General features: G+C 44.4%; 1 protein-coding gene across 1 annotated transcript in view; it reads right to left on the reverse strand.

Annotated features, from left to right (window-relative positions):
* Positions 1-22599, reverse strand: part of CAPZA1 (capping actin protein of muscle Z-line subunit alpha 1) — a 64682-nt gene that overhangs the window by 4394 nt on the left and 37689 nt on the right. Inside the window, exons 4-9 of the mRNA XM_073667183.1 lie at positions 15900-15963; positions 13875-14081; positions 13715-13794; positions 12954-13032; positions 12053-12124; positions 11311-11373 (exon numbers count right to left, since the gene is read on the reverse strand). Coding sequence (XP_073523284.1) covers positions 11311-11373; positions 12053-12124; positions 12954-13032; positions 13715-13794; positions 13875-14081; positions 15900-15963 — 565 coding nt within the window. The remainder of the gene's footprint in view (positions 1-11310; positions 11374-12052; positions 12125-12953; positions 13033-13714; positions 13795-13874; positions 14082-15899; positions 15964-22599) is intronic.

The raw sequence follows: 22599 nt of genomic DNA on the forward strand, positions 1-22599 counted from the left end.
CCGTATCTACCCCGGCTGTCATTTCTCAGTCACCAGGTTCCGCCCATTGTCACACACGACCATGCCTGGCTGTATGTTCAGCGGTGAGAGCCACAGATCAAGCTGCTGTGTTACAGCTTTCAACAACTCTGCAGCGCTGGGCAGTTTTGTCAATTAAGCATGTTATCTTCAGCACAGCCTGTTGCCGCTTGGCCAAGGCAGTGCTGTCATATTGTGACTGATGATGTCATTTCAGAGATGGAGGAGGAGGGGCATGAGCTGAACAATGTGATTACATGGTTGTTAAATTGGTGACGCTGTTTTTGATACTAAAGAAAGATCCCATTGTTTTCTTTTTCTTTTTTACGTTTTTACAAATGCATTCACCGGGAAATGTAATTTTAACATTTTACAACCTTATCTGGCAATGTGGTGTGTGACACATCAGACACATCCTGTTTTATTTATGATGGAGGGACTCTGAAAGTCATGAAGCCTATTTTTATAGGGACATCAGACGGCCCTTACTATTCTTAAAAGGCCAGCAGTCGGCCCTAGCTATTGTTAGAGAGCCATCAGCCGGCTATGCTTTGTTGTTCCCATTATTAACAAGTGGGTCTCCTATACTGTTATTGCGTATCCAGTGACTGCAAGGGCTGCCAAAAATTTGGACGCAACCCAATACTCCTTTGAAGAGACATAGAGGAGGGTCTCAGTAAAAAAAAATGTTCCCATTATAAAGGAGCGGGTCTCCTATAGTGGTAATGCCCATGCTGTGACTGCAAGGGCTGCCAAAATTTGGGAAAAACCCCACTAAGAATTTAAAGACACAAGGAGCAGGGCCACAGTAACAAGGTACGACATGTTCCCATTAGAAAGGAGAGAGTCTGCTATACAGTTATAGGGTATGCAGTGAGTCCAACGGCTGACCAATTTTAGGAAAAACCCCACTAAGAATTTAAAGACACACAGAGCAGGGCCACAGTAACGACAAATTGCCATTAGAAAGGAGAGTCTCCCATAGTGTTGGTCTATGCAGTGAATGCAAGGGCTGCCATAAATTTGGAGGCACTTCAATGCCCCTTGGAAGAGACGTGGAGGAGGGCCTCATAAAAAAATGTTCCCATTATAAAGGAGCGGGCCTCCTATACTTGTAATGCCCATGCACTAAGTGTATTGGCTGACAAACATTTACTCCTGGGGGGTATACATGAACATACTGTATGAAAATTTTTTTTTTACAGGCATCATAAACACCCTCTAAAAAAAATTAGGTGGGTGTTGCATCACGGACCACGGTCACCCTGGTGGTGGAGGATGAGGAGAAGGAGGAGGACAAGAGCAAATAGCCAAGATCAGGAAGCGTATACCCATGTGTGGGTGTGAAAAGGTGCATGGGAATACACCTCCCAAGAAAAGACACTGGATTGGAGTTTATGTTACGCTGCTATCATTCGGTGGTGTTGAGAAGTCTGGCCCAATCCATTTTTATAAGAGTCAGCCTGTCAGCATTTTCAGTTGACAGGCGGATGCGCTTATCAGTTATAATTCCACCAGCAGCACTAAAAACCCACTCTGATAAAACGCTGGCGGCAGGGCAGGCCAGGACCTCCAAGTCATAGAGAGCCAGTTCATTCCACGTATCCAGCTTGGATACCCAATAATTATAAGGCACAGCGGAATCACGGAGGACGTTGGTATGGTCGGTAAGGTACTCCCTCAGCATCTTCCCAAACTTTGCACTCCATATGAGAGTACCCCGCGCCTCAGGGCCTGTCCGATGGGAGGGTCTGAGAAAACCCTCCCAGAACTTTGATAGTGTTCCCCTGCCTCTGCTGGATTGAAGTTGTGTCTCTCTCGCCTGTACTCCTTGGTTGACCAACGAAGTGTGCCCTCTGCCGCCAGCGTTTTCAGATGGGATTTTTTTTTTAATAGCTCCGCAACAAGGGCCTTCTGGTACAGCCCCATTTTTGTAGACCTGTCCGCCTCAGGAATAAGAGATATAAAGTTCTCCTTGTTGCGTGGGTCTAGAAGTGTCACCAACCAGTAGTGACTGTCACCCAAAATTTTGAGAACGCGAGGGTCATGGGAAAGGCAGCGTAACAAACCATGCGTGCCAGACTACTAACAGGCAAGACTTCCGTGTCCTCACCAAGAGGATGACTGACCATGCTCTCCTCCTCTCTGTCCTCTGACCATCCACGCTGAACAGATGGTATGACAGCTGTGCAGGTAGTACCGTCTATAGTGCATGAAACTAGCTCCTGTCCTTCCTCCTCCTCATGGTCACCCAATCCACGTTGGGCTGAGATGAGGCTTGGCTGTGTGTAATCACCCTGTATGGTTCCTTGCTGCATCTCATCGTGCTCCGCCTGCAATGCATCCTCTTTGATTGTGAGCAGAGAGCGTTTCAGAAGACAGAGAAGTGGGATGGTGACGCTAATTATGGCGTCATCGCCGCTCACCATCTTGGTGGAGTCCTCAAATTTTGGAGGATGGTACATATGTCTGACATCCATGTCCACTCCTGAGGTCTTATGTGTGGAGTCTGAACTGAATACCGACGGCCTTGTTGATGCTGGTACTCAACAACTGCCCTCTTCTGCTCACAAATCCTTCCCAACATCTGCAGTGTAGAGTTCCAACGCGTGGGGACATCACACACCAGTCTGTGAGCCGGAAGCTGCAAACGCTGCTGAAACACTGCAAGGGCGGCGGAAGCTGTAGCAGACTTTCTAAAATGGGCACACAGGTGGCGTACTTTAACAAGCCGTTCCGGCAGCTCCGGGTAGGATTTGAGAAACCGCTGAACCTCGAGGTTCAGCACATGGGCCAGGCATGGTACGTGTGTGAGCTCACCTCGCCTCAGAGCCGCCACCAGGTTCCAGCCATTGTCACACACCACCATGCCTGGCTGTAGGTTCAGCAGTGTGAGCCACAGATCTGCCTTCTGCCTGCTCTTTCAGAGCTGTCCACAACTGTTCAGCATTGTGCGTTTTTTCACCTAAGCATTTTAGCTTCAGCACAGCCTGTTGCCGCTTGGCCGAGGCCGTGCTTCCAGCTTGTGACTGATGCGGTCATTTCGGAGATGGAGGCTGAAGAGGAGGAGGAGGCTGAGGTGCAGGAGCTGTAGACAGTGGGGGCAACCCTGATTGACCTAGGGCCCGCAATCCTTGGCGTTGGGAGGACGTGTTACGTCCCAAGGTCCGACTGGGTCCCGGCTTCCACAATGTTAACCCAGTGTGCAGTCAGCGAGATGTACCGTCCCTGCCCACAAGCACTTGTCCATGTGTCCGTGGTTAGGTGGACTTTACCGGTAACTGCGTTGTTGAGAGCACAGCTAATGTTTTGGGACACGTGCTTGTGTAATGCGGGGACGGCATACCGGGATAAATAGTGGCGGCTGGGGACCGAGTGGCTGCGGAATGCTTCCGTCTCCACAAGCCTAAAAGGCAACATTTCGAGCGCAAGCAGTCGTGAAATGTGAGAATTTAGTAGTGTGGCCTGTGGGGCGTTGGCTGCATATTTGCGCTTGCGTTCCAAGGACTGGGGTATGGACAACTGAACGCTGCGCTAGGACAAGGACATGGACATGCTTCCTGATGCTGCTACTTGAGAGAGTGCAACGACAGGTGCAGGGCAGGAGGCATCTTTGCATGCACCATGGACAGGGGATTGGCTTGCATGCACAACAGCGGAAGAAGCAATGGTGCCACCCGCAGACACTGTTCCTGGACCCTGGGGTTCGGCCCACGAAGTCGGATGCTTTGCTGCCATGTGCCTGATCATGCTGGTGGTGGTCAGGCTGGTCGTTTTGCCACCCCTGCTGATGCTGGCCTGGCAGGTGGTGCAAATGGCCTTTTTGGGGTCATCGGCAAAGTCTTTAACCCCTTTACCCCCGAGGGTGGATTGCACGTTAATGACCGGGCCAATTTTTACAATTCTGACCAGTCACTTTATGAGGTAATTACTCTGTAACGCTTCAACAGACCCCCTGATTCTGAGATTGTTTTTTCGTGACATATTGTACTTCATGATAGTGGTAAAATTTCTTCGATATCACTTGCGTTTATTTGTGAAAAAAACGGAAATTTGGTGAAAATTTTGCAATTTTCAAAGTTTGAATTTTTATGCCCTTAAATCAGAGAGATATGTCACACAAAAAAGTTAATAAATAACATTTCTCACATGTTTACTTTACATCAGCACAATTTTGGAACCAAATTTTTTTTTGCTAGGAAGCTACAAGGGTTAAAAGTTGATCAGCGATTTCTCATTTTTCCAACAAAATTTATAAAACCATTTTTTTAGGGACCACATCACATTTGAAGTAACTTTGAGAGGTCTTTATGACAGAAAATACCCAAAAGTGACACCATTCTAAAAACTGCACCCCTCAAGGTGCTCAAAACCACATTCAAGAACTTTATTAACCCTTCAGGTGCTTCACAGGAATTTTTGGAATGTGGAAGAAAAAAAATGAACATTTAACTTTTTTCACAAAAATGTTACTTTAGACCCAAATTTTTTTATTTTCGCAGGGGTAACAGGAAAAAATGGACCCCAAAATTTGTTGTGCAATTTCCCCTGGGCACGCAGATACTCCATATGTGGGGAAAAAACACTGTTTGGGCGCACAGCAGGGCTCGGAAGAGAAGGAGTACCATTTGACTTTTTGATTGTAAAATTTGCTTGAATAATTAGCGGACGCCATGTTGTGTTTGGAGAGCCCCTGATGTGCCTAAACAGTGGAAACCCCCCACAAGTGACCCCATTTTGGAAACTAGACCCCCCCTGGGAACTTATCTAGATGGGTGGTGAGCATTTTGAACCCCCAGGTGCTTCACAAATTAATCCGTAAAAATGAAAAAGTATTTTTTTTTCACTTTTTCATTTTTACGAATCAATTTGTGACACACCTGGGGGTTCCAAGTGCTCACTATGCATCTAGATAGGTGCCTTGGGGGGTCTAGTTTCCAAAATCGGGTCACTTGTGGGGGAGCTCCAATGTTTAGGCACATCAGGGGCTCTCCAAACACAACATGGTGTCCACTTGGCTTGTTTTTTGCGGGATGAGTTGATGTTTTTATTGGTGCCATTTTCAGGCACGTGACATTTTTTGATCGCTTTTTATTCCGATTTTTGGGAGGCAGAATAAACAAAAACCAACAATTCAGGAACTGTTTTTTTTTAATTTTTTAATTCTGTTCCGCGTGTGGTAAAATTGATAAGGTAGCTTTATTCTTTGGGTCAGTACGTTTACAGCGGTACCACATTTATATAGTTTTTCTATGTTTTGGCGCTTTTACACAATAAAAGCTATTTTATAGAAAAAAATATTTTTTAGCATCGTTTTATTCTGAGCTATAACTTTTTTTTATTTTTCGGCTGATGGAGCTGTATGGTGGCTTGTTTTTTGCGGGACGAGATGACGTTTTCAGCGGTAGTATTTTTATTTATATTCGTCTTTTTGATCGCGTGTTATTCCATTTTTTGTTTGGCGGTATGGTGATAAAGCATTGTTTTTTGCTTTGTTTTTTATTTCTTTTTTTTACCGTGTTCACTCAAGGGGTTAACTAGTCGGACAGTTTTATAGGTCAGGTCGTTCTGGACGCGGCGATACCAAATATGTGTACTTTTATTGTTTTTTTTTTTTTCATAATATTTATAGATGGGTACATTATATTTTTTTTTTTTGGTGGTTTATTTTTTTTTTTAAATATTTTTACAATTTTTTTTTTTTTCACTTTCGTTTTTTAACTTGTTTACTTTGTCCCACTCTGGGACTTTAACTTTTTTTTCTCTGATCGCCTGCATGGCACAGGAATGAAGCACCATCCCTGTTCCCTGTGCCGTGCAGGCTGTCAGCGCTGGACAGGGAGAAGATAATTTGGAAATGCACTGCGCATGTCCAAAAAAATCTTCCTGCTGTCTGGTGACCCGGATGTTGTCATGACGACATCGGGTCATCATGGCAACATCCTGGAAGCCGTGGCAGACAGCGCTGGAGGCCGGAAGAGGAGGTGAGTATACCGATCACCTCCCCTTAGCCACCCAGCATTGCGGGGGTTAATGTGCTGGGAGAGGTGCGGGACCGCTCCCTGCACATAGCAACGGGTGTCAGCTGTGACAATCAGCTGACACCCGGCGGCGATCGCGCCCGCAGCCTGTGTGGGGGCGCGATCGCGATGACGTACTAATATGGCACAGGCTTTTAAAGCCCAGTGCACAAACGTCGCCTTCGTGTGACCGTGGCTGCTCAAATATTTGGGCATCGCTACACGCGATCTCCTCTTGCCCCGCTTCAAGTAGACCAGGCGAGAGGCCCGAATCTATAAATGGAAAAGTGAACAGCTCTTCAGAGTGTCCAAGTGTGGGATCAGTTGTCTCTGGGTACTCGGCATGGTGGGAGGAAGGAGGATCAGGGTGAGGAATATGTGGTCCAGACTCACGGCTACTGAGACTTGACCGTGTGGAAGACAGGTTGGTGGTGGCGGCTAAGTGACTGGATTATCAGCTATCCAACCAACAACCTTTTGACACTGCTCTGGGTTCAATACTGGTGTGCTGCGGTCCCCTAGAAATTGGGACAGGAAGGTCAGGCGAGAAGATGCGGGTGTTTGTTGTGGCACAATTTAGGCTTGCCCACGGCCTCTGCATGCACCATTACCATCACGCCCAGTTCCCCGTCCCTTGCCAAGTGCCTTGCCCATTTTAAATGGAGGACAGTGTCTTCCACGCTCACTACAAATGAATGAGTTTGGAGTGAATTTATATGTGATCCGTGTGACGGAGAAAACACAGTTTTAAATACCTGGCCTGTAGGTAAGTAGTTTGAACAGCAAACTGCTGTGAATTGCTTCACTGACACACTGAAATTTTTTTTTAATGGAGGCCAGAAATGGCAGTATTTTCTGACAACGTATAGGTGATCTGTGTGACGGAGAAAACACAGTTTTAAATACCTGGCCTGTAGGTAACTGTTTTGAACAGCAAACCAGTGTCAAAACCTTTGCTGACACACTGAAAAAAACATTTAATGGAGGCCAGAAATAGCAGTATTTTCTGAAAACGTATATATGTGATCCGTGTGACGGAGAAAACACTATTTTAAATAGATGGATTTTTAGCGCTGTAATATGGAAAGGACCTGGCTGCATTCTGCAGTACCAACAATCTAATGGCGCAGAAAAAAACATGCTCTCTGGATTGCTTTTTAAGCAAATTATGAGGATTAAGATGCAAAAAAAAATTATTCCTGGCCCCTGAGACCTGGGCCTATTTCCAGAAATATCTAACAGCAGCCGCCGACAGAATTGGAATGGAGCCTCTTGTGCTATATGCACTGCAGTCTGCTACATACCCTGCCTGCCTATACACGCTGCCTGCCTGATATCTCTGCAGATGGATTAGTTCTCAGAAGGACTGTTTGTTAAGATGGATATGTGTAATGTACGGTTTTTCTACCTACACTATTCAATACACAAGCAAATCTCTCCCTACACTGTCTGATCCGGAGTGACTGTGACGAGCATGGCGGCACCAGGTCTGATATACACCTGATGACGCTGTGCAGCCAGCCAATCACTGTAATGCCCACAACCAACATGGCTACAGCATTTCAGTGAGTGGCAGGCAATCCCTGCATGTTCATTGGCTCTCTAAAGAGCGCCAAACATGCAGGGAGGGGACCCGAGTTCAAGCCCGAGCAACCCGGAAATACTCGCCGAGCACCGAGCTTGTAGAGCACCATGATGCTCGGGCGAGTACCAAGCAGTGGCGAGCACATTTGCTCATCACTAATTCTGACTTTGCAGCATTTTTCCTCAACTGCCTTTGCACAGTACAATATATACAGGGAAGATGCTAGATTTGTTCTACTTTATACATGGGTTAGGCAGGTTTTACCTATCCATAAAACTCAGACTGTCTGCATCACAACACCCAGCCCAACACAGGGTCTCCTGACCCAACTGCCTGATAAGAATATACGTGGAGAGCTGGTCTGCGGGGGGCAGCGGTGCACTGACCGCCAAGTACAAGAAGTCTCTTATTAATTGTAGGCGTGATCCCTTTATTAGAAAATTCTTAAAACACAGGAAGCAGTTTTCAGCTCTGGACCAAAACCTTCATCAGGGAGGTGTACAGAGCTGGTGTATTGCGTGGGTTATAAAGCAGTTTTAGAGGTAAAAACTGAACACGTGTGACAGTTACACACACGTGATGATTGCATTTTTCTTATATACTGGTACATTATTATACACTTCCGGTATTATTGTGTTAAATGGTGTAAAGGGTAAAAAATAAAATATTTAAATAAATTAATTGATAATATAACACAAGATAAAAAAATAAATTATTATAAATAATATCTAATGTCCCTTGTTTGCCAATGCATAATATAAATTGTAACAAAGTATCAAGTTGGTTGTAATTCATCTTTTGCCCAGGAGATGTCAGTTATTTAACATTTAACATAGAATCGCTTCTTTGCTTTTGAGCAGACCATCCGGGAGTGCGGTTTCCACAACATTTTTCTTCTTTTTAACAATTCAAATTTGTTCAGTTTGTGCTCAGATATTTGGTGCATTGGCATAGTGGAAATGGGGATGGGATGGTTTGGATGAAGAAGTGTGCAGTGTCTGGATACGCGGTGTTCCATAAATTTGTTTTTGATGTTGGATCTGTGATTAGTCTGTTATGGAGCACGTGTGTGATTCTCCCTATATACTGTCTGCAGCAGCAGCATGTTATTAGATATATAACAGATGGACTTATTCGTTTTTGTTACATAGTAGAGGTTTATTTTGTGTGTTGAGATGTGCCGGTAATGGGTTCATTAAAGAAGTTGTCCAGTACTTTATATTACCCCCCCATGTATCCCCCCCGCTATCGGTGGCCGCTCACAGGCATCACTAGACCCCGTGCTAACATCACGACAAAGTAAGGCGTGACTCCGCGCTGGGGTCCCCACGGTGGCTGCTGGGTTGTGGGCGGGGTTATCTCTCGCGTCACACCCACCACGCGCTCTGCCTCTCCCCAGTCATTGGGAAAGCACGCGGTGGATTCCGGGCGTGGCCCGGGGGGGGGGGGGTGGTGGTTGGGGGATCGAGAGGTGTAACCCCGCCCACAGCCTGGCATCCACCGGGGAACACAGAAGACAGAGACCCCCGGAGCCGGCTGCAGCCGGGGATCACGTGATGCCTGTGAGCGGCCAGTGGGTGGGGGTGGGGGGTAATATTAAGTACTGGACAACCCCTTTAAGAATGATGTTACAGCACAGACATCGTGGGGCGTTGCATCAGTAACTTACGCTTGTGTATTGTGTATCCAGACACTGCACACTTTCACACAAACATCCCAACCCCATTTCCATAATGCCAATGCACCAAATACCTGAATACAAACTTAATAGATGTGAATTTTTAAAAAGAAAAGCTATTATCTGGTTGTACAAACTGGAAACCGCAAGTCTGGATGGTCTGACCAAGAAGCGATTCTGTTAAATGGAAAATAAGCGACATCTACTGGGCAAAAGCTGAATTACAGCTAACTTGATATGTGATACAAATTGTAACAAATAGTTACCACAAAAACGACATTACATTGCAGTAATTTTTCATCTGTGTTATATTACCAACTATTTTAATATTTTATTTTTTATCATTTAAAACCATTTTAAACAATGCTATCAGAACTATACATATTGTACCGGTATATGAGGAAAAACACAATTATCACAAGATTCTAATTTTTACCTCCTGTATAACCCACGCAATACACCAGCTCTGTATATTCACCCGAGAAGGGCTCCGGTGCGGAGCGGAAAACTGGATTGTGTGTTAAGAATCTCCTAATAAAGGAATCACTCCCACAATTGGTAAGAGACTTCTATTACTAAGCAGACCGTGCACCACTGCCCCCCGCAGGCAAGCTGGTCACTTATCCTAACCTGCTTGGAGAACTGAGCGAGAAGTGTTTGATGCCACACTCCTGCATAGGGGTGAGTGTATACTACACACTCACCGCTACTTCCATATCCATCCTCCTAGAGCCACCATAACTCCCTAACTGATGAGAATATATCAGACAGTCAGGCTATGTGCCCACGATGCAGAAATGCTCCGGATTTTTTCCTGAGCGTTTCTGCATCTCCCTGGCAGAAAAAACGCATGCGGACTGGACATGCGGATTGTACATGCGGGTTGTACATGCGGATTGTACATGCGTATGTGAAGCGTTCTTCACATGCATTTCTACATGCGGGTGTCAAGCGCCTTCCAAGCGATTTTAGCATCACTTGGAAAGTGCTTGTCAACTTGGTCACACTATATAAATCCATGCAACCGGCATGGATTTATATAGTGTGACCGTAAAAAATAAAAAATAAATCTATACTTACCCTCTGATGGCCCCTGGTGTCCTGCTTCACTCCGTTCTCTCTTGCCGGCAGTTCGCGATGGACTGAAGGACCTGCCGACGTCAGCGTCGCGTGACCCGTCACATGACTATGACGTCAGCGCAGGTCCTTCAATCCACCGCGAACTGCCGGCAAGCAAGGAGGAGCGCAGCGCGGGCCGCCAGAAGGTAAGTATATATTTATTTATTTATTTTTTTACAGTTTTCTAATGGTACCCAGGTCCAGAGAGTCTCCTCTCCTCTAGACCTGGGTACCATCCGCACATTGGAACGCATGGAATGCGCATCTACATATACAGTGATGCGTAATCCATGTCAATCCAAGTGAGTCAATGGCGGCGAAAACGCAGCACTTCCACAAAATAATTGGTAGTGCTGCGTTTTTTCCCGCAATGATAATCCTCAGTGGAAATTTCCGCAGCATGTGCACAGCACATGCGGATTATCATTGGGGGACATGGCAGGCCTTCTACCATGCGTTTTTAAGCGTTTCTGCAGCGTTTTTGCCGCTGCGGAAACGCTTAAAAAACGCATCGTGGGCACACAGCCTTAAAGGGGTATTCCCATCTCCAAGATCCTATCCTAATATGTAGTAGGTGTAGTAATAATAATAATAATATTAGCAAATACCTTAATTAGAAATGTAGTATAGTTTTTCTGATTCACTATGTCTCTTTCCTCATGGGGAGGAACATGTATGTAATTCAGATTTAGGGAAGGGGGGTTCACAATCAATGTCTGAACGTCACTGACCCGAGTCACTGAAAATAACCTGGTGCCACATGAGCCCAATCCATTACATAGTATCCATAGCAGCTACAAGAACCCAGAAGTAATTCCCTCTTGTTATAAAAGCTCACACAATTCGGTGAAAATCTTCTATGTTTCTATTTGGTAAAATGTGCCGCTTACCTGGTAATCATTTTCTGCCTGCTCTATAATCTTTACAAAGTCCTTGGCAGTTTGTGCCTCCCCCTAAAATAAAGCCAGAGAAAGCAATCAGCGCTGAAACACAGTAAAAGAGAGTGGTCGACATATACTATACATAGAGTGGACTTGTTGCATTTAGTCATGAGAAACATTTAAAGGGTTATCAAAATAAAAAAGTTACCCCCTACACATGACAATGGGGATAAAGTGCTGATTGTCGGTGGTTGAGACCCCAGCGATACGGATAATGGGGCTCCATCACTGTACTGAATATGCAGGAGATACGAGAATGCTCAACCTCCACTTTATTCATGGTCAATGGGACCGGTGGAGAGAGCCGGATGCCCTGCAGAGCCCCGATTTCAGGATCAATGGCGGTCCCCAGCAGTCCAACTCTTAGTCATCAGCAAGTTATCCTTTAGCTCATGGATAGGGTAACATTTTTTTTTCTTTTTTTTGGGAAAAACCCTTTAAGATTTAGAGAACCTTTACTTTGGTGATGCTGCTCCCACTTTTTGCTAATTTGCCCCCGCTGAGAAGCCTGAGTACAGATCGAGTGAGAATCCACAGCCATGTAAACCATTACACAAGGCCCCTGCTATCAGCTACGGTAATAACAGAAGGTTTACTAGAGGATATCATAAACTGATAAGGGCCGGTACATAAGGGCTTTCATCCACAGCCAAGAGACATCGTACATGTCTGACCATCCGTGTGTACTTACAGAGATTGTTATGGATTCCTGCACATCTTTATGGCTAACCAGCTGAACATTGCCATCTTCATAGTAATGGACCTGCAGAAAGAGGAGCTGAATGAATCCTAGGCAGGTTATCCCTACCTACATTTCTTGAGAATAGCTGAGTGGTAAATACACCACATTAGGCCGCCTATTGACTGTACTCAAACTGATCCTGACATTAATGACCTATCGAATACTTAGAGTCCGTTTACATGCACCGGCGGCGGCACGATACTACCGCAGATGGGTAACATGTTACCGATTGGCGGTCATTTGAATAACTGTATACACAGGTAGACCAAAGCAAATGATGTGCACTGAGTGGTCTATAAACAGATCGCTCAGTGCACACAGGCTGCCATAGTTTACACAAGACGATACTCTGCAAATTCAAATCCAGTACAGGCACGGGTACATCATGGCGGGGATCAATAATATAAACCCACCTTCCCACCTGCTTGTTTCCCATCCATCTCCACCCTTTTCTGGCTTTATGAAGCCAGAGCTGTCAAAGAAGAGAGAGGGGAGGAGATTGAGGGAAAACAAGCAGATTGGAAGGTGTAGTTACATGACTGTCCCCCACCAAGCGCCTGTACTTGGTTTGAACAATCATTCTGTGCGGACAGAGTCCCTTTAAGGGTCATTTCTCAAAGTCATGTAGAAAGCCTGCAGAGGAGCACCCGTACAACCCGTCAGACAATAGCTGCTGTGGGCATCTGACCAAGGGACCTGATATTAGACCCACACGGACCAGTCATCTGTCAGCCCGGGTTATCAACTTGATTGACAAATCTTTCCCTACACACAAATAGAGCCCATACCTGTATAAGCTTCAGTTCCCTATTAGTCTGCCTATTACTTTGTTTTTTCCCCCATTATTTACCTGAATCTTCAGCACACCAACCAGCTGGGCAGTAGGCTGTGAAATGGTGAATTTCCATTCAGACCGCCAGCGGCCATTCCTGAGGGAAGACAACCATTAAGGATGAGGTTAGTTTGTGTTTAATGTGACTCCATCAGGCATCTGCACAGAAGAACAGCCACTGGGCAAACACATGCAGGGCGGTAGTAGAGGTTGGCCACTACTTTGTTACTATGCCTTCGATAGGCCATCAAAATCGGATCGGTGGGGTTGACACCTGGCATCCCTGACCATTAGCTATCACCAGTGGTGGCTGGAAGTTTTCAGATGCTGCATGAACACAACAGCTCCATCAACACTATAGTGGCTGAAGACAGGTACTACAGATGTAGCGAGCAGAACTACAGTACCCGGCCACTATAGAAATGACAGAGCTGCCGTGTTCTGGCAACATTCAAGAACTTCTGGACGTCACCAGTGCCAGCAGGGGAGCCCACCGATCAGATATTTATGGCAAAAAAAAAAGTGGTGGCCACCTCCTTTAAGGATAGAGCCCCCTACAACCAGATTGCATCTTTGTCTGATTTTTGGTGAAACACGTGCATATAAGAATATCTCCAGATTTGGAGTGACCCAAAATAATAGAAGTTTTCAGGATGACGCACTAAACAGGAGATAAAACATACAAGGGGCGATAGGACTATGCAGCTACGGAGTCCTCTCCCAATTCAGGATTGCCAGCTTTACAGGGATGCAATTCCAACAGCATAAGATACACATACCAAAAGTTTTTCGGCTGGAACTGGTGGCTTTCAATACAGGCGATTATGGTCTGCTGTCCATCTATAGTCTTTGCATAGACCTGCAGAGAACAGACCAGTCAGTATTTAGCAGTACATCATTATTAACTGAGCGTGAAAAAACCCAGGACCGACACTTAACAGTACAGACGCCGTTGGGGTAATGATCTTTCACATATGCCCTTAGAGCATTGTCACAGGCGTCTCTCCATGACTTTAAAGCTGTGTCTGTTTCATCGGGATGAGCATCGCTTGCATCTTTTCTCAGGTGGTCAAACTTGAAGGAAATCCTGCTCCGAGGATCCAAGAACCTGCCATTGCCCAGGTCTCCATGTTCTGTAATTAGGACCTACAGGAATGAAAAAACAAAGAAACAAGGATTACAAGTCATTAAATTACCCTCTAATAAACGGAGGTGTTTCATCCATTAGGAAGCACTTTATTTTCCTAGTAAATCTCTAGTAGCTGCTTTAGGGTTACCCGCACAAGGGTAGGAAAAAAAATTCCCTGCAAATTCGGCAGCGGATCCATAAAAATCCGCAGAAAAATGACATCTTGTCAGAGTCCATGTTGCTGGCAACTATTGTCATGCATGATCTGCACACTGCTTTACAGGAAGGTTTCCTACAATCGGTAGGAGCAGTTCACTATAGAAAACCACATTTTAGGAACTCGCCGACATGCTGCAGAGGGGATCCACAGTGTAAGTTGATAAGCACTGGGGATTTGGGGTTTGCACTGTGGGTCTACACTGCAGATGTCACCATTTCCAGAGCAAAATGGAATAAAAGACTATTGAATCTTATAGAAGTACAAAAACACACAAGAAATAAAAGCTGTCACCAGAAGACACAAGACAGGTGGGACAGCCTGGATCTCCTATTAGGCTGCTGCACTGTGCTGGGGGAGCAGGATACAGTAATAATACACACATAGCAGGCAGGAATTGGGAGATCGACCACAAAGTGTGCCAAAAGAAGAAGGGATGGGGTGAATAGGGCAGGGCAATTTTAACCTTAAAACCTGTGTGTGTGTGGGGCTCAGGAGGACGAGGTGTGACCATCTGCAGCGCATCAGATGCACTATAATCTACATCAGATAGTGGAGTCAACTACAGCTGCAGTAGATGTCTGATCATGATGACTTCATACCACTTTTTATGTTTTCAGGGTTCTTAGGACTAGTCAGTCATAAGGGAAAGGGGGGCATGCAATGGGTCAGGCAAACTTTATTGCTGTTTATGGAGTGCAGGGAGCAGAGATGGATAGACAGGGGAAAAGATGAAAGTGGGGGGTTAACCATTACTTCCCCCATCTGCACAGGACTTGGGCACTGAGGAACAATAGAGGTTGGGGGTAGAGGAGAATTTATGGAGATGCAGCAACTAGTTTTTTGCTGTTCTACAGACACAAAGCGCTTTGCTCTGGCTGTTAGGGGGTTAATGACAGCAGTGCCCGTGCTACCTCCAGAGATGACCATTAGTGATGAGGCTAGTGCTCTTACTCCAGTTTGCATAGGGTGCTCGTGTATATACTGAGGATCGCGGGTGCTCGAGTGATATGTTCAGGTCCCCGCGGCCGCATGTTTCACATCTGTTAAGCAGCCACAAAACATGTGGGGATAGCCCATGTTTGTCAGGCAATACCAGCATGACTTGTGGCTGTTTAACAGCTGGGAAACATGCGGCAGCGGGGACCTGAACATATCACTCGAGCACCCGCGATCCTCAGTATATACACGAGCACCCTATGCAAACTGGAGTAAGAGCACTAGCCTCATCACTAATGGTATGTATCCATGGTTACGACCACTAGCAACTAGCCAACTGTCACTATATCAATCGTCGTAACCATGGATACCTAAGGTCCTGCAATGCCTGTACATAAGTTAAGACATCAGAAAACTACACTACATTTCTAATTGGAGGTATTTGCTAATATTATTACTACACCTACTACATATTGGGATAGGATCTTGGAGATGGGAATATCGCTTTAAGGACTAGTAAAAATACCAAACCACAAATATGCACCTGCCTAGAGCCACACGGACAAGTCTCCAAGGACCAGGCACCCACCACAGCTGACAAGCATTTCATTTCCACAGCTTCATCCGGGTCTGGATTATTATACATGCTCTCATTCTAAGGGAATAAAAATCTTCTTACCGGGTCATCGTAACCTTCAATCCTTACAGGGGTAAACTGATCCATGTTGTACTGGGCAAATGCACTGTGAAGCAGGGGAGAGAGGTAAAATCCAAAAATTACATTGCATTTAGGGTATGTGTGTGACATGTATATTGGCATATATTGCTGCTAGGAAATTCCATCCTTAATCCCTATTAATATGTATCTGTGCCCTGGGCCTTATGGGCCAGATACGTATTAGTACGCCCTTTCGATTTCACTCACACACAAGCGGTGCAGGGCGATCGCCGCCGGGTGTCAGCTGATTGTCACATTTGACACCCGCTGCTATGTGCAGGTAGCGGTCTCGCATTGCTCCCAGCATATTAACCCCCGAAATGCATTACGGGAGCAAGGGGAGGTAAGCGTCGTTTCTTACCTCCTCTCCGGCGTCCCTCACGGTCTCTGCCAGATCCCGGTGGCTGGCATGGTGACCCGATGTCGTCATGACGACATCCCAGTCACCAGGACGTTACTTTGATAATGCGCAGTGCGCGACCAAAGTAACTTCCACCTGTGTAGCGCTGACGGCCTGCATAGCACAGGGATGGTGCTACATTCCTGTGATAAACAGAGGATCAGACTGCAAAAAGTGAAAGTCCCATAGTGGGACAAAGTGTAAAAGTTCAAAAAGTGTTAGAAAGTGAGAAAGTGGAAAAAAAAAAGAAAAAAAAAAAAAGAAAAAATATAATTAAAAAAGGTGAAAATAATAATCCCCAAAAAAGAAAAATATATTCTACCCATGAATAAATATTATTCTGAAAAAAAAAAACCACAACAAACCAATAAAAGTACACATTTGATATCGCCGCATCCGGAACGACCTGACCTATAAAACGGTCCCGCTAGTTAACCCCTTTAATGAATACTGTAAAAAAAAATAATAATAATAAAAAAGATGCTTTATCATATCGCCAAACAAAAAACGGAATAAAACGCGATCAAAAAGACAAATGTGAATAATGGTACCGCCGAAAAAGTCATCTTGCCCCGCAAAAAACAAGCAGCCATACAGCTCCATCAGCCGAAAAAAAAGTTATAGCTCTCAGAATAAAGCAATGCAAAAAAATTATTTTTTCTATAAAATAGTTTTTGTGTAAAAGCGCCAAAACATAAATTATATAAATGTGGTACCGCTGTAACCGTACTGCCCCAAAGAATAACGCTGCCTTATCAATTTTACCACATGCGGAACAGAATAAAAAAAAAAAAAAAAAAAACTCCAAAAAAATTCCTGAATTGTTGGTTTTTGTTTATTCTGCCCTCCCAAAAATTGGAATAGAAAGCGATCAAAAAATGTCACATGCCTGAAAATGGCACCAATAAAAAAGTCAACTTGTCCCGCAAAAAACAAGCCGTCACATGACTGTCAGCCGAAATATGGCAAAATTACAGCTTTCAAAATATGGCGATGCAAAAAAAAAAAAAAGAAAAAAAAGAAGCATCTTAGTGTGTGACAGCTGTCAATCATTAAAACCCGATATGTATCTCTGTAATCGCACCGACCTGAATGATAAAGCGGTCTAATCACTTATACCGCAAGAGAAACAGCATAAAAAATAAACGCTAGGGTTGGGGTTTGGATTTTTTCAAAAGTAAAGTAAAAAAAAAAAAAATGACGACAATATGGTGACCAGTGCTGAGCGCAAGTGCTCGCTACTTGAGTTTGCATCGGGTGCTCTGGTATGCACCGAGTATCGCGGGTGCTCGAGCCTCCGCCCCATATGCTTCAAGGCCAAAAAAAACCTTGCGAGGATTGCCTGCCATGCACGAGCGATCCCCGCATGTTTCACGGTTGTTAGACACCCCAAAAAAACATGTGGGGCGGGAAGTCACGAGCACCCGCGATACATGATGAATACCCGAGTACCCGATGCAAACTCAAGTAGCGAGCACTTGCGCTCAAGACCAATGGCAACTTTTTCAATATGATGACCTAATGTTATCAAATTCTGTGACGTACCTCTGGGTTCAAAATGTTCACTATACCCCTTGATAAAATCCTTGAGGGATGTACACTGTGTTCCAAATTATTATGCAAATAATATTTTCTCAGATTTTCCCAAATTACCTATATGGATTGCAGTCATTGTAATTTTCCAGTCAAATAACTATTAAAGTACAATTGAAAGGTTTTTGTACAAACTGCCTATGATAAGAGTATATTTTTAAAAAAATAAAACACTCAAACTGCACTCAAAATGCATGTTCCAAATTATTATGCACAGCAGAGTTTTCAACCTTTTCATTTTAATAAAGAACAAAAAAATGGTCATTTTTGAAATTATAAGCATTAGCAGGTTATTACACACTGAAATCAAACAGTTTTCAACTCAAAACTTTATTCTAGGTGATGTTACATTTTCACATAGGACCCCTTGTTCGAAAGGAGCTTCTGAACTCTCTCGTCCATTGAATTTGTCAGGTTTTGGATGGTTTCTGCTTCAATTGTTTTGCATGAGGACAGAATACCCTCCCAGAGCTGTTGCTTCGATGTGAACTGCCACCCGCCATCATAGACACTCCTTTTGATGATGCTCCAGAGGTTCTCAATGGGGTTGAGGTCAGGGGAGCATGGGTGCCTGACAACACGCATTTTGAGTGCAGTTTGAGCGTTTTATTTTTTTAAAAATATACTGTTATCATAGGCAGTTTGTACAAAAAACCTTTCAATTGTACTCTAATAGTTATTAGACTGGAAAATTACAATGACTGCAATTCCTATAGGTAATTTGGGAAAATCTGAGAAAATATTATTTGCATAATAATTTGGAACAGTGTAGTTTCCAAAATGGGGTCACTTGTGTGGGAGGTTTCCACTATGTAAGCGCATCGGGGACTCTCCAAACGCGATATGGTGTCTGCTCTCAATTCTAGCCAATTTTGCGTTCAAAAAGTCACACAGTGCTCCTTCCCTTCTGAACCCTGACGAGCGCCCAAACACTGTATTTTCCCCACATATGGGATATCGGCGTACTTAGGAGAAATTGCACAACAGATGGTTTGGCACAATTTCTCCTGTTACCCTTATGAAAATGCAAAATTGGAGGCTGAAAAACATTTTTGTGGGAAAATGTGAAAATTTTATTTTTACGGCTCAATGTTATAAACTTCTGTGAAGCACCTGGGGGTTCAAGGTGCTCAACACTCATCTAGATAAGCTCTCTGAAGGGTCTAGTTTCCAAAATGGGGTCACTTGTGGGGGGTTTCCACTGTTTAGGCACATCAGGGGCTCTCCAAACGCAACATGGCGTCCGCTAATTATTACAAGGAAATTTTACAATCAAAAAGTCAAATGGTGCGCCTTCCCTCCCGAGCCCTGCCATGCGCCCAAACAGTGGTTTTACCCCACATATGGGGTATTAGCGTGCTCAGGGGTAATTGCACAACAAATTTTGGGGTCCATTTTTTCCTGTTACCCTTTTAAAAAAATTGGGGTCTAAATAAAATTTTTATGAAAAAAGTTAAATGTTAATTTTTTTCTTCCACATCCCAAAAATTCCTGTGAAGCACCTGAAGGTTTAAACATCTTGAATGTGGTTTTGAGCACCTGAGGGGTGCAGTTTTTGGAATGGTGTTACTTTTGGGTGTTTTCCGTCAAAAGCCCCTTCAAATGTGATGTGGTCCCTAAAAAAAATGGTTTTGTAAATTTTGTTGGAAAAATGAGAAATCGCTGGTCAACTTTTAACCCTTATAACTCCCTAAACAAAAAAAAATTGTTGGTTCCAAAATTGTGCTGATGTAAAGTAGACATGTGGGAAATGTTATTTATTAACTCTTTTGTGTGATATATCTCTCTGATTTAAGGGCATGAAAATTCAAAGTTTGAAAATTGCAAAATTTTCAAACTTTTCGCCAAATTTCCGTTTTCTTCACAAATAAACACAAGTGATATCGAAGAAATTTTACCACAATCATGAAGTACAATATGTCACGAAAAAACATTCTCAGAATCAGTGGAATCTGTTGAAGCGTTCCAGAGTAATTACCTCATAAAGTGACAGTGGTCAGAATTGTAAAAATTGGCCTGGTCATTAACGTGCAAACCACCCTCGGGTGTAGAGGGGTTTTCTCACGAACAAAAGTTAATTTTAATCAATAGATCTTGGAATAATAATAAGTTCCACAATTGGATGTGTTTAAATAAAATGTTCCTGTGCTGAGATAATCTTATAAATGTGCCCCTGCTGTGTACTGTGCAATGGCTGTGTCTGACTGTGCAGGAACATGGTCTGATCATACCACAGCTCCTGGGCAGGGGAGGAAGCAAAAGAGTATACAGACAGGGCAGCAGGGGATCACAGCTGATTCTTTTTTTGATTTTTTTTGATTTTTTTTAACAAAACAGGCAGGAAAATGTTTTCCCTCACAAAAATAATCAGCTGTGATCTCTTGCTGTAACAGCCATTACACAGCAGGGGCACATTTATAAGATTATCTCAGCACAGGAACATTTTAGTTAAACACATCCAATTGTGAAAATTATTATTCCAAGATCTATTGATTCAAGTGAACTTTTGTTCCTGCACAATGTAACAGGTGCTGCAAAACTTTTTTTACTTCTCTGTTGTGGAGATGTTAGCAATCAAACAATTCGATACCTAAATAGTTAAAAAAATTAAGTCCAAGTGCCCATTATTAGAGAGATTTCTTTCTAACACTGACCAATCAGACGAAGGCAGCAACACACTGGGGGAAAGAAAAGCACTGAAACAATTTACTCTCCTCACTGCAGAGCACAGCAGACCTGGCAAAGCTAGGCGGGTCCTCCGTGTATATTCGGCCCGTGACGCCAGGCATCGCATATTCAACTATAATCGGCATCCTAGATACCAATGCATTTGAAAGCAATGAGGAGGAAGGAGCGACAGCTCCCTCTCCCATCAATCCCGCCTCCGCGTCTGACGTCTCAGCGCAGTGGGTATGATGACATCATTACAATGAGCCAGTTGTACCGAGATGTGTAGAGGATGTGAAAATCCCATGAAGAGACCGTAGGAGAACGGGTGGTGGGGGCGGGGGAAGAACAGGCAGGTGAGTATTTTTTTTAATGTGGGGCCCATTATACAGCGTGGAGCCCTCTGTGGGGCCCATTATACTGTGTGGGGCCCATTATACTGCGTGAGGCCCTCTGTGGGGCCCATTATACTGCGTGGGGCCCTCTGTGGGGCCCATTATACTGCGTGGGGCCCTCTGTGGGGCCCATTATACTGCGTGGGGCCCTCTGTGGGGCCCATTATACTGCATGGGGCCCTCTGTGGGGCCCATTATACTGCGTGGGGCCCATTATACTGCGTGGGGCCCTCTGTGGGGCCCATTATACTGCGTGGAGCCCTCTGTGGGGCCCATTATACTGCGTGGAGCCCTCTGTGGGGCCCATTATACTGCGGGAGCCCTCTGTGGGGCCCATTATACTGCGTGGAGGACTATGTGGGGCCCATTATACTGTATGGAGCACTATGTGGGACCATTATACTATAAAGCACAATGAGGGGCCATTATACTGTATAAAACACTGTGGCCATTATACTGTATGGAGCACTATGTGGGGCAATTACTCTATATGGAAGGCAATGCAGGGCCCTGTTATACTGTATGGAGGACTATGTGGGGCCCATTATTCTGTATGGAGGACTATGTGGGGCCCATTATACTGTATGAAGCACTTTTTGTGGCAGTGTATTGAGGGCTGTATGGGGAGAACAGTTGAAGAATCATACTGTGATGGGGGTCACCATTCTTTGTCAGTGAGATTGAGGAGGGCGTCATCATACCATGCGTGTGAAGGGTTCTATGGAGGAAATCAGTGTGGGGGTATCATACTCTGGGGGCACTTTTTTGGCATCATATAGATAAAGTATTATTCAAGGTTTTCTATCCTTTGTTATTACATATTTAAATTAGTCCACTGGACCATACAAGTTTTACATATTATTCAAATATTTTATTATAAAATCTATTAATTAAAATGTACTTTGTTCATGGGACAACCCCTGTCAGTTCATCGTTATATTTGATGAGGAAAAACTTCAATTGTAGACATTTTTTAAATAAATATAAAGGTTGGCCCACAACTATGTGCAAGCTTTTAATCTTGTCCCTCTGTGTATGTGAGTTTGACATCCCTGCTCTAGAGTGAGGAGAGCAGACTATCATTATGTCTCACACAGCATGTTCTAAGCTATAGTGGGGGCAAAAGAGATGAACAAACTGATTTGCGGACTTTGGTCTAGCGTTCAGGTCAGTGGTACCTAGCAGGTAGAGAGGAGACCAGCGAATCTCTTCACTTCTTGCATCCTCGGCATGGCTTTTGATTAGTGGAGGCTGGTGTGACGTCATCTGTGCGTCACATCTAGAGAAGCGTTAATAAGAATATTTACAGTAAGACTAAAATCTGAAATACGGTCCCTTTCCCACACAGACTGCTAGAGATAAAAGCCGCCATGTAATCACACTCAGGTCTGCTGTGCTCCAGCACATGTCATCACTCTGCAGTGAGGAGAGCAAACGGTTTGTCAATGCTATTGTGAGGGTGTGCTGCTTATGATCAGTCAGAATCAGAAAGTAGTACACGCCCCAGGGAAATCTCTCTGGTAACGCCCACTTGGACTATAAAAAGTTCTATTTTCCATTACATCATGTGTCCAGTTCAACATGAAAAATTTGGTGACAGATCTTC

The sequence above is a fragment of the Phyllobates terribilis genome, unplaced genomic scaffold, assembly GCF_046119375.1.
Source record: "Phyllobates terribilis strain yellow unplaced genomic scaffold, ASM4611937v1 Scaffold_2__4_contigs__length_985480577, whole genome shotgun sequence".
Lineage (NCBI taxonomy): Eukaryota > Metazoa > Chordata > Amphibia > Anura > Dendrobatidae > Phyllobates > Phyllobates terribilis.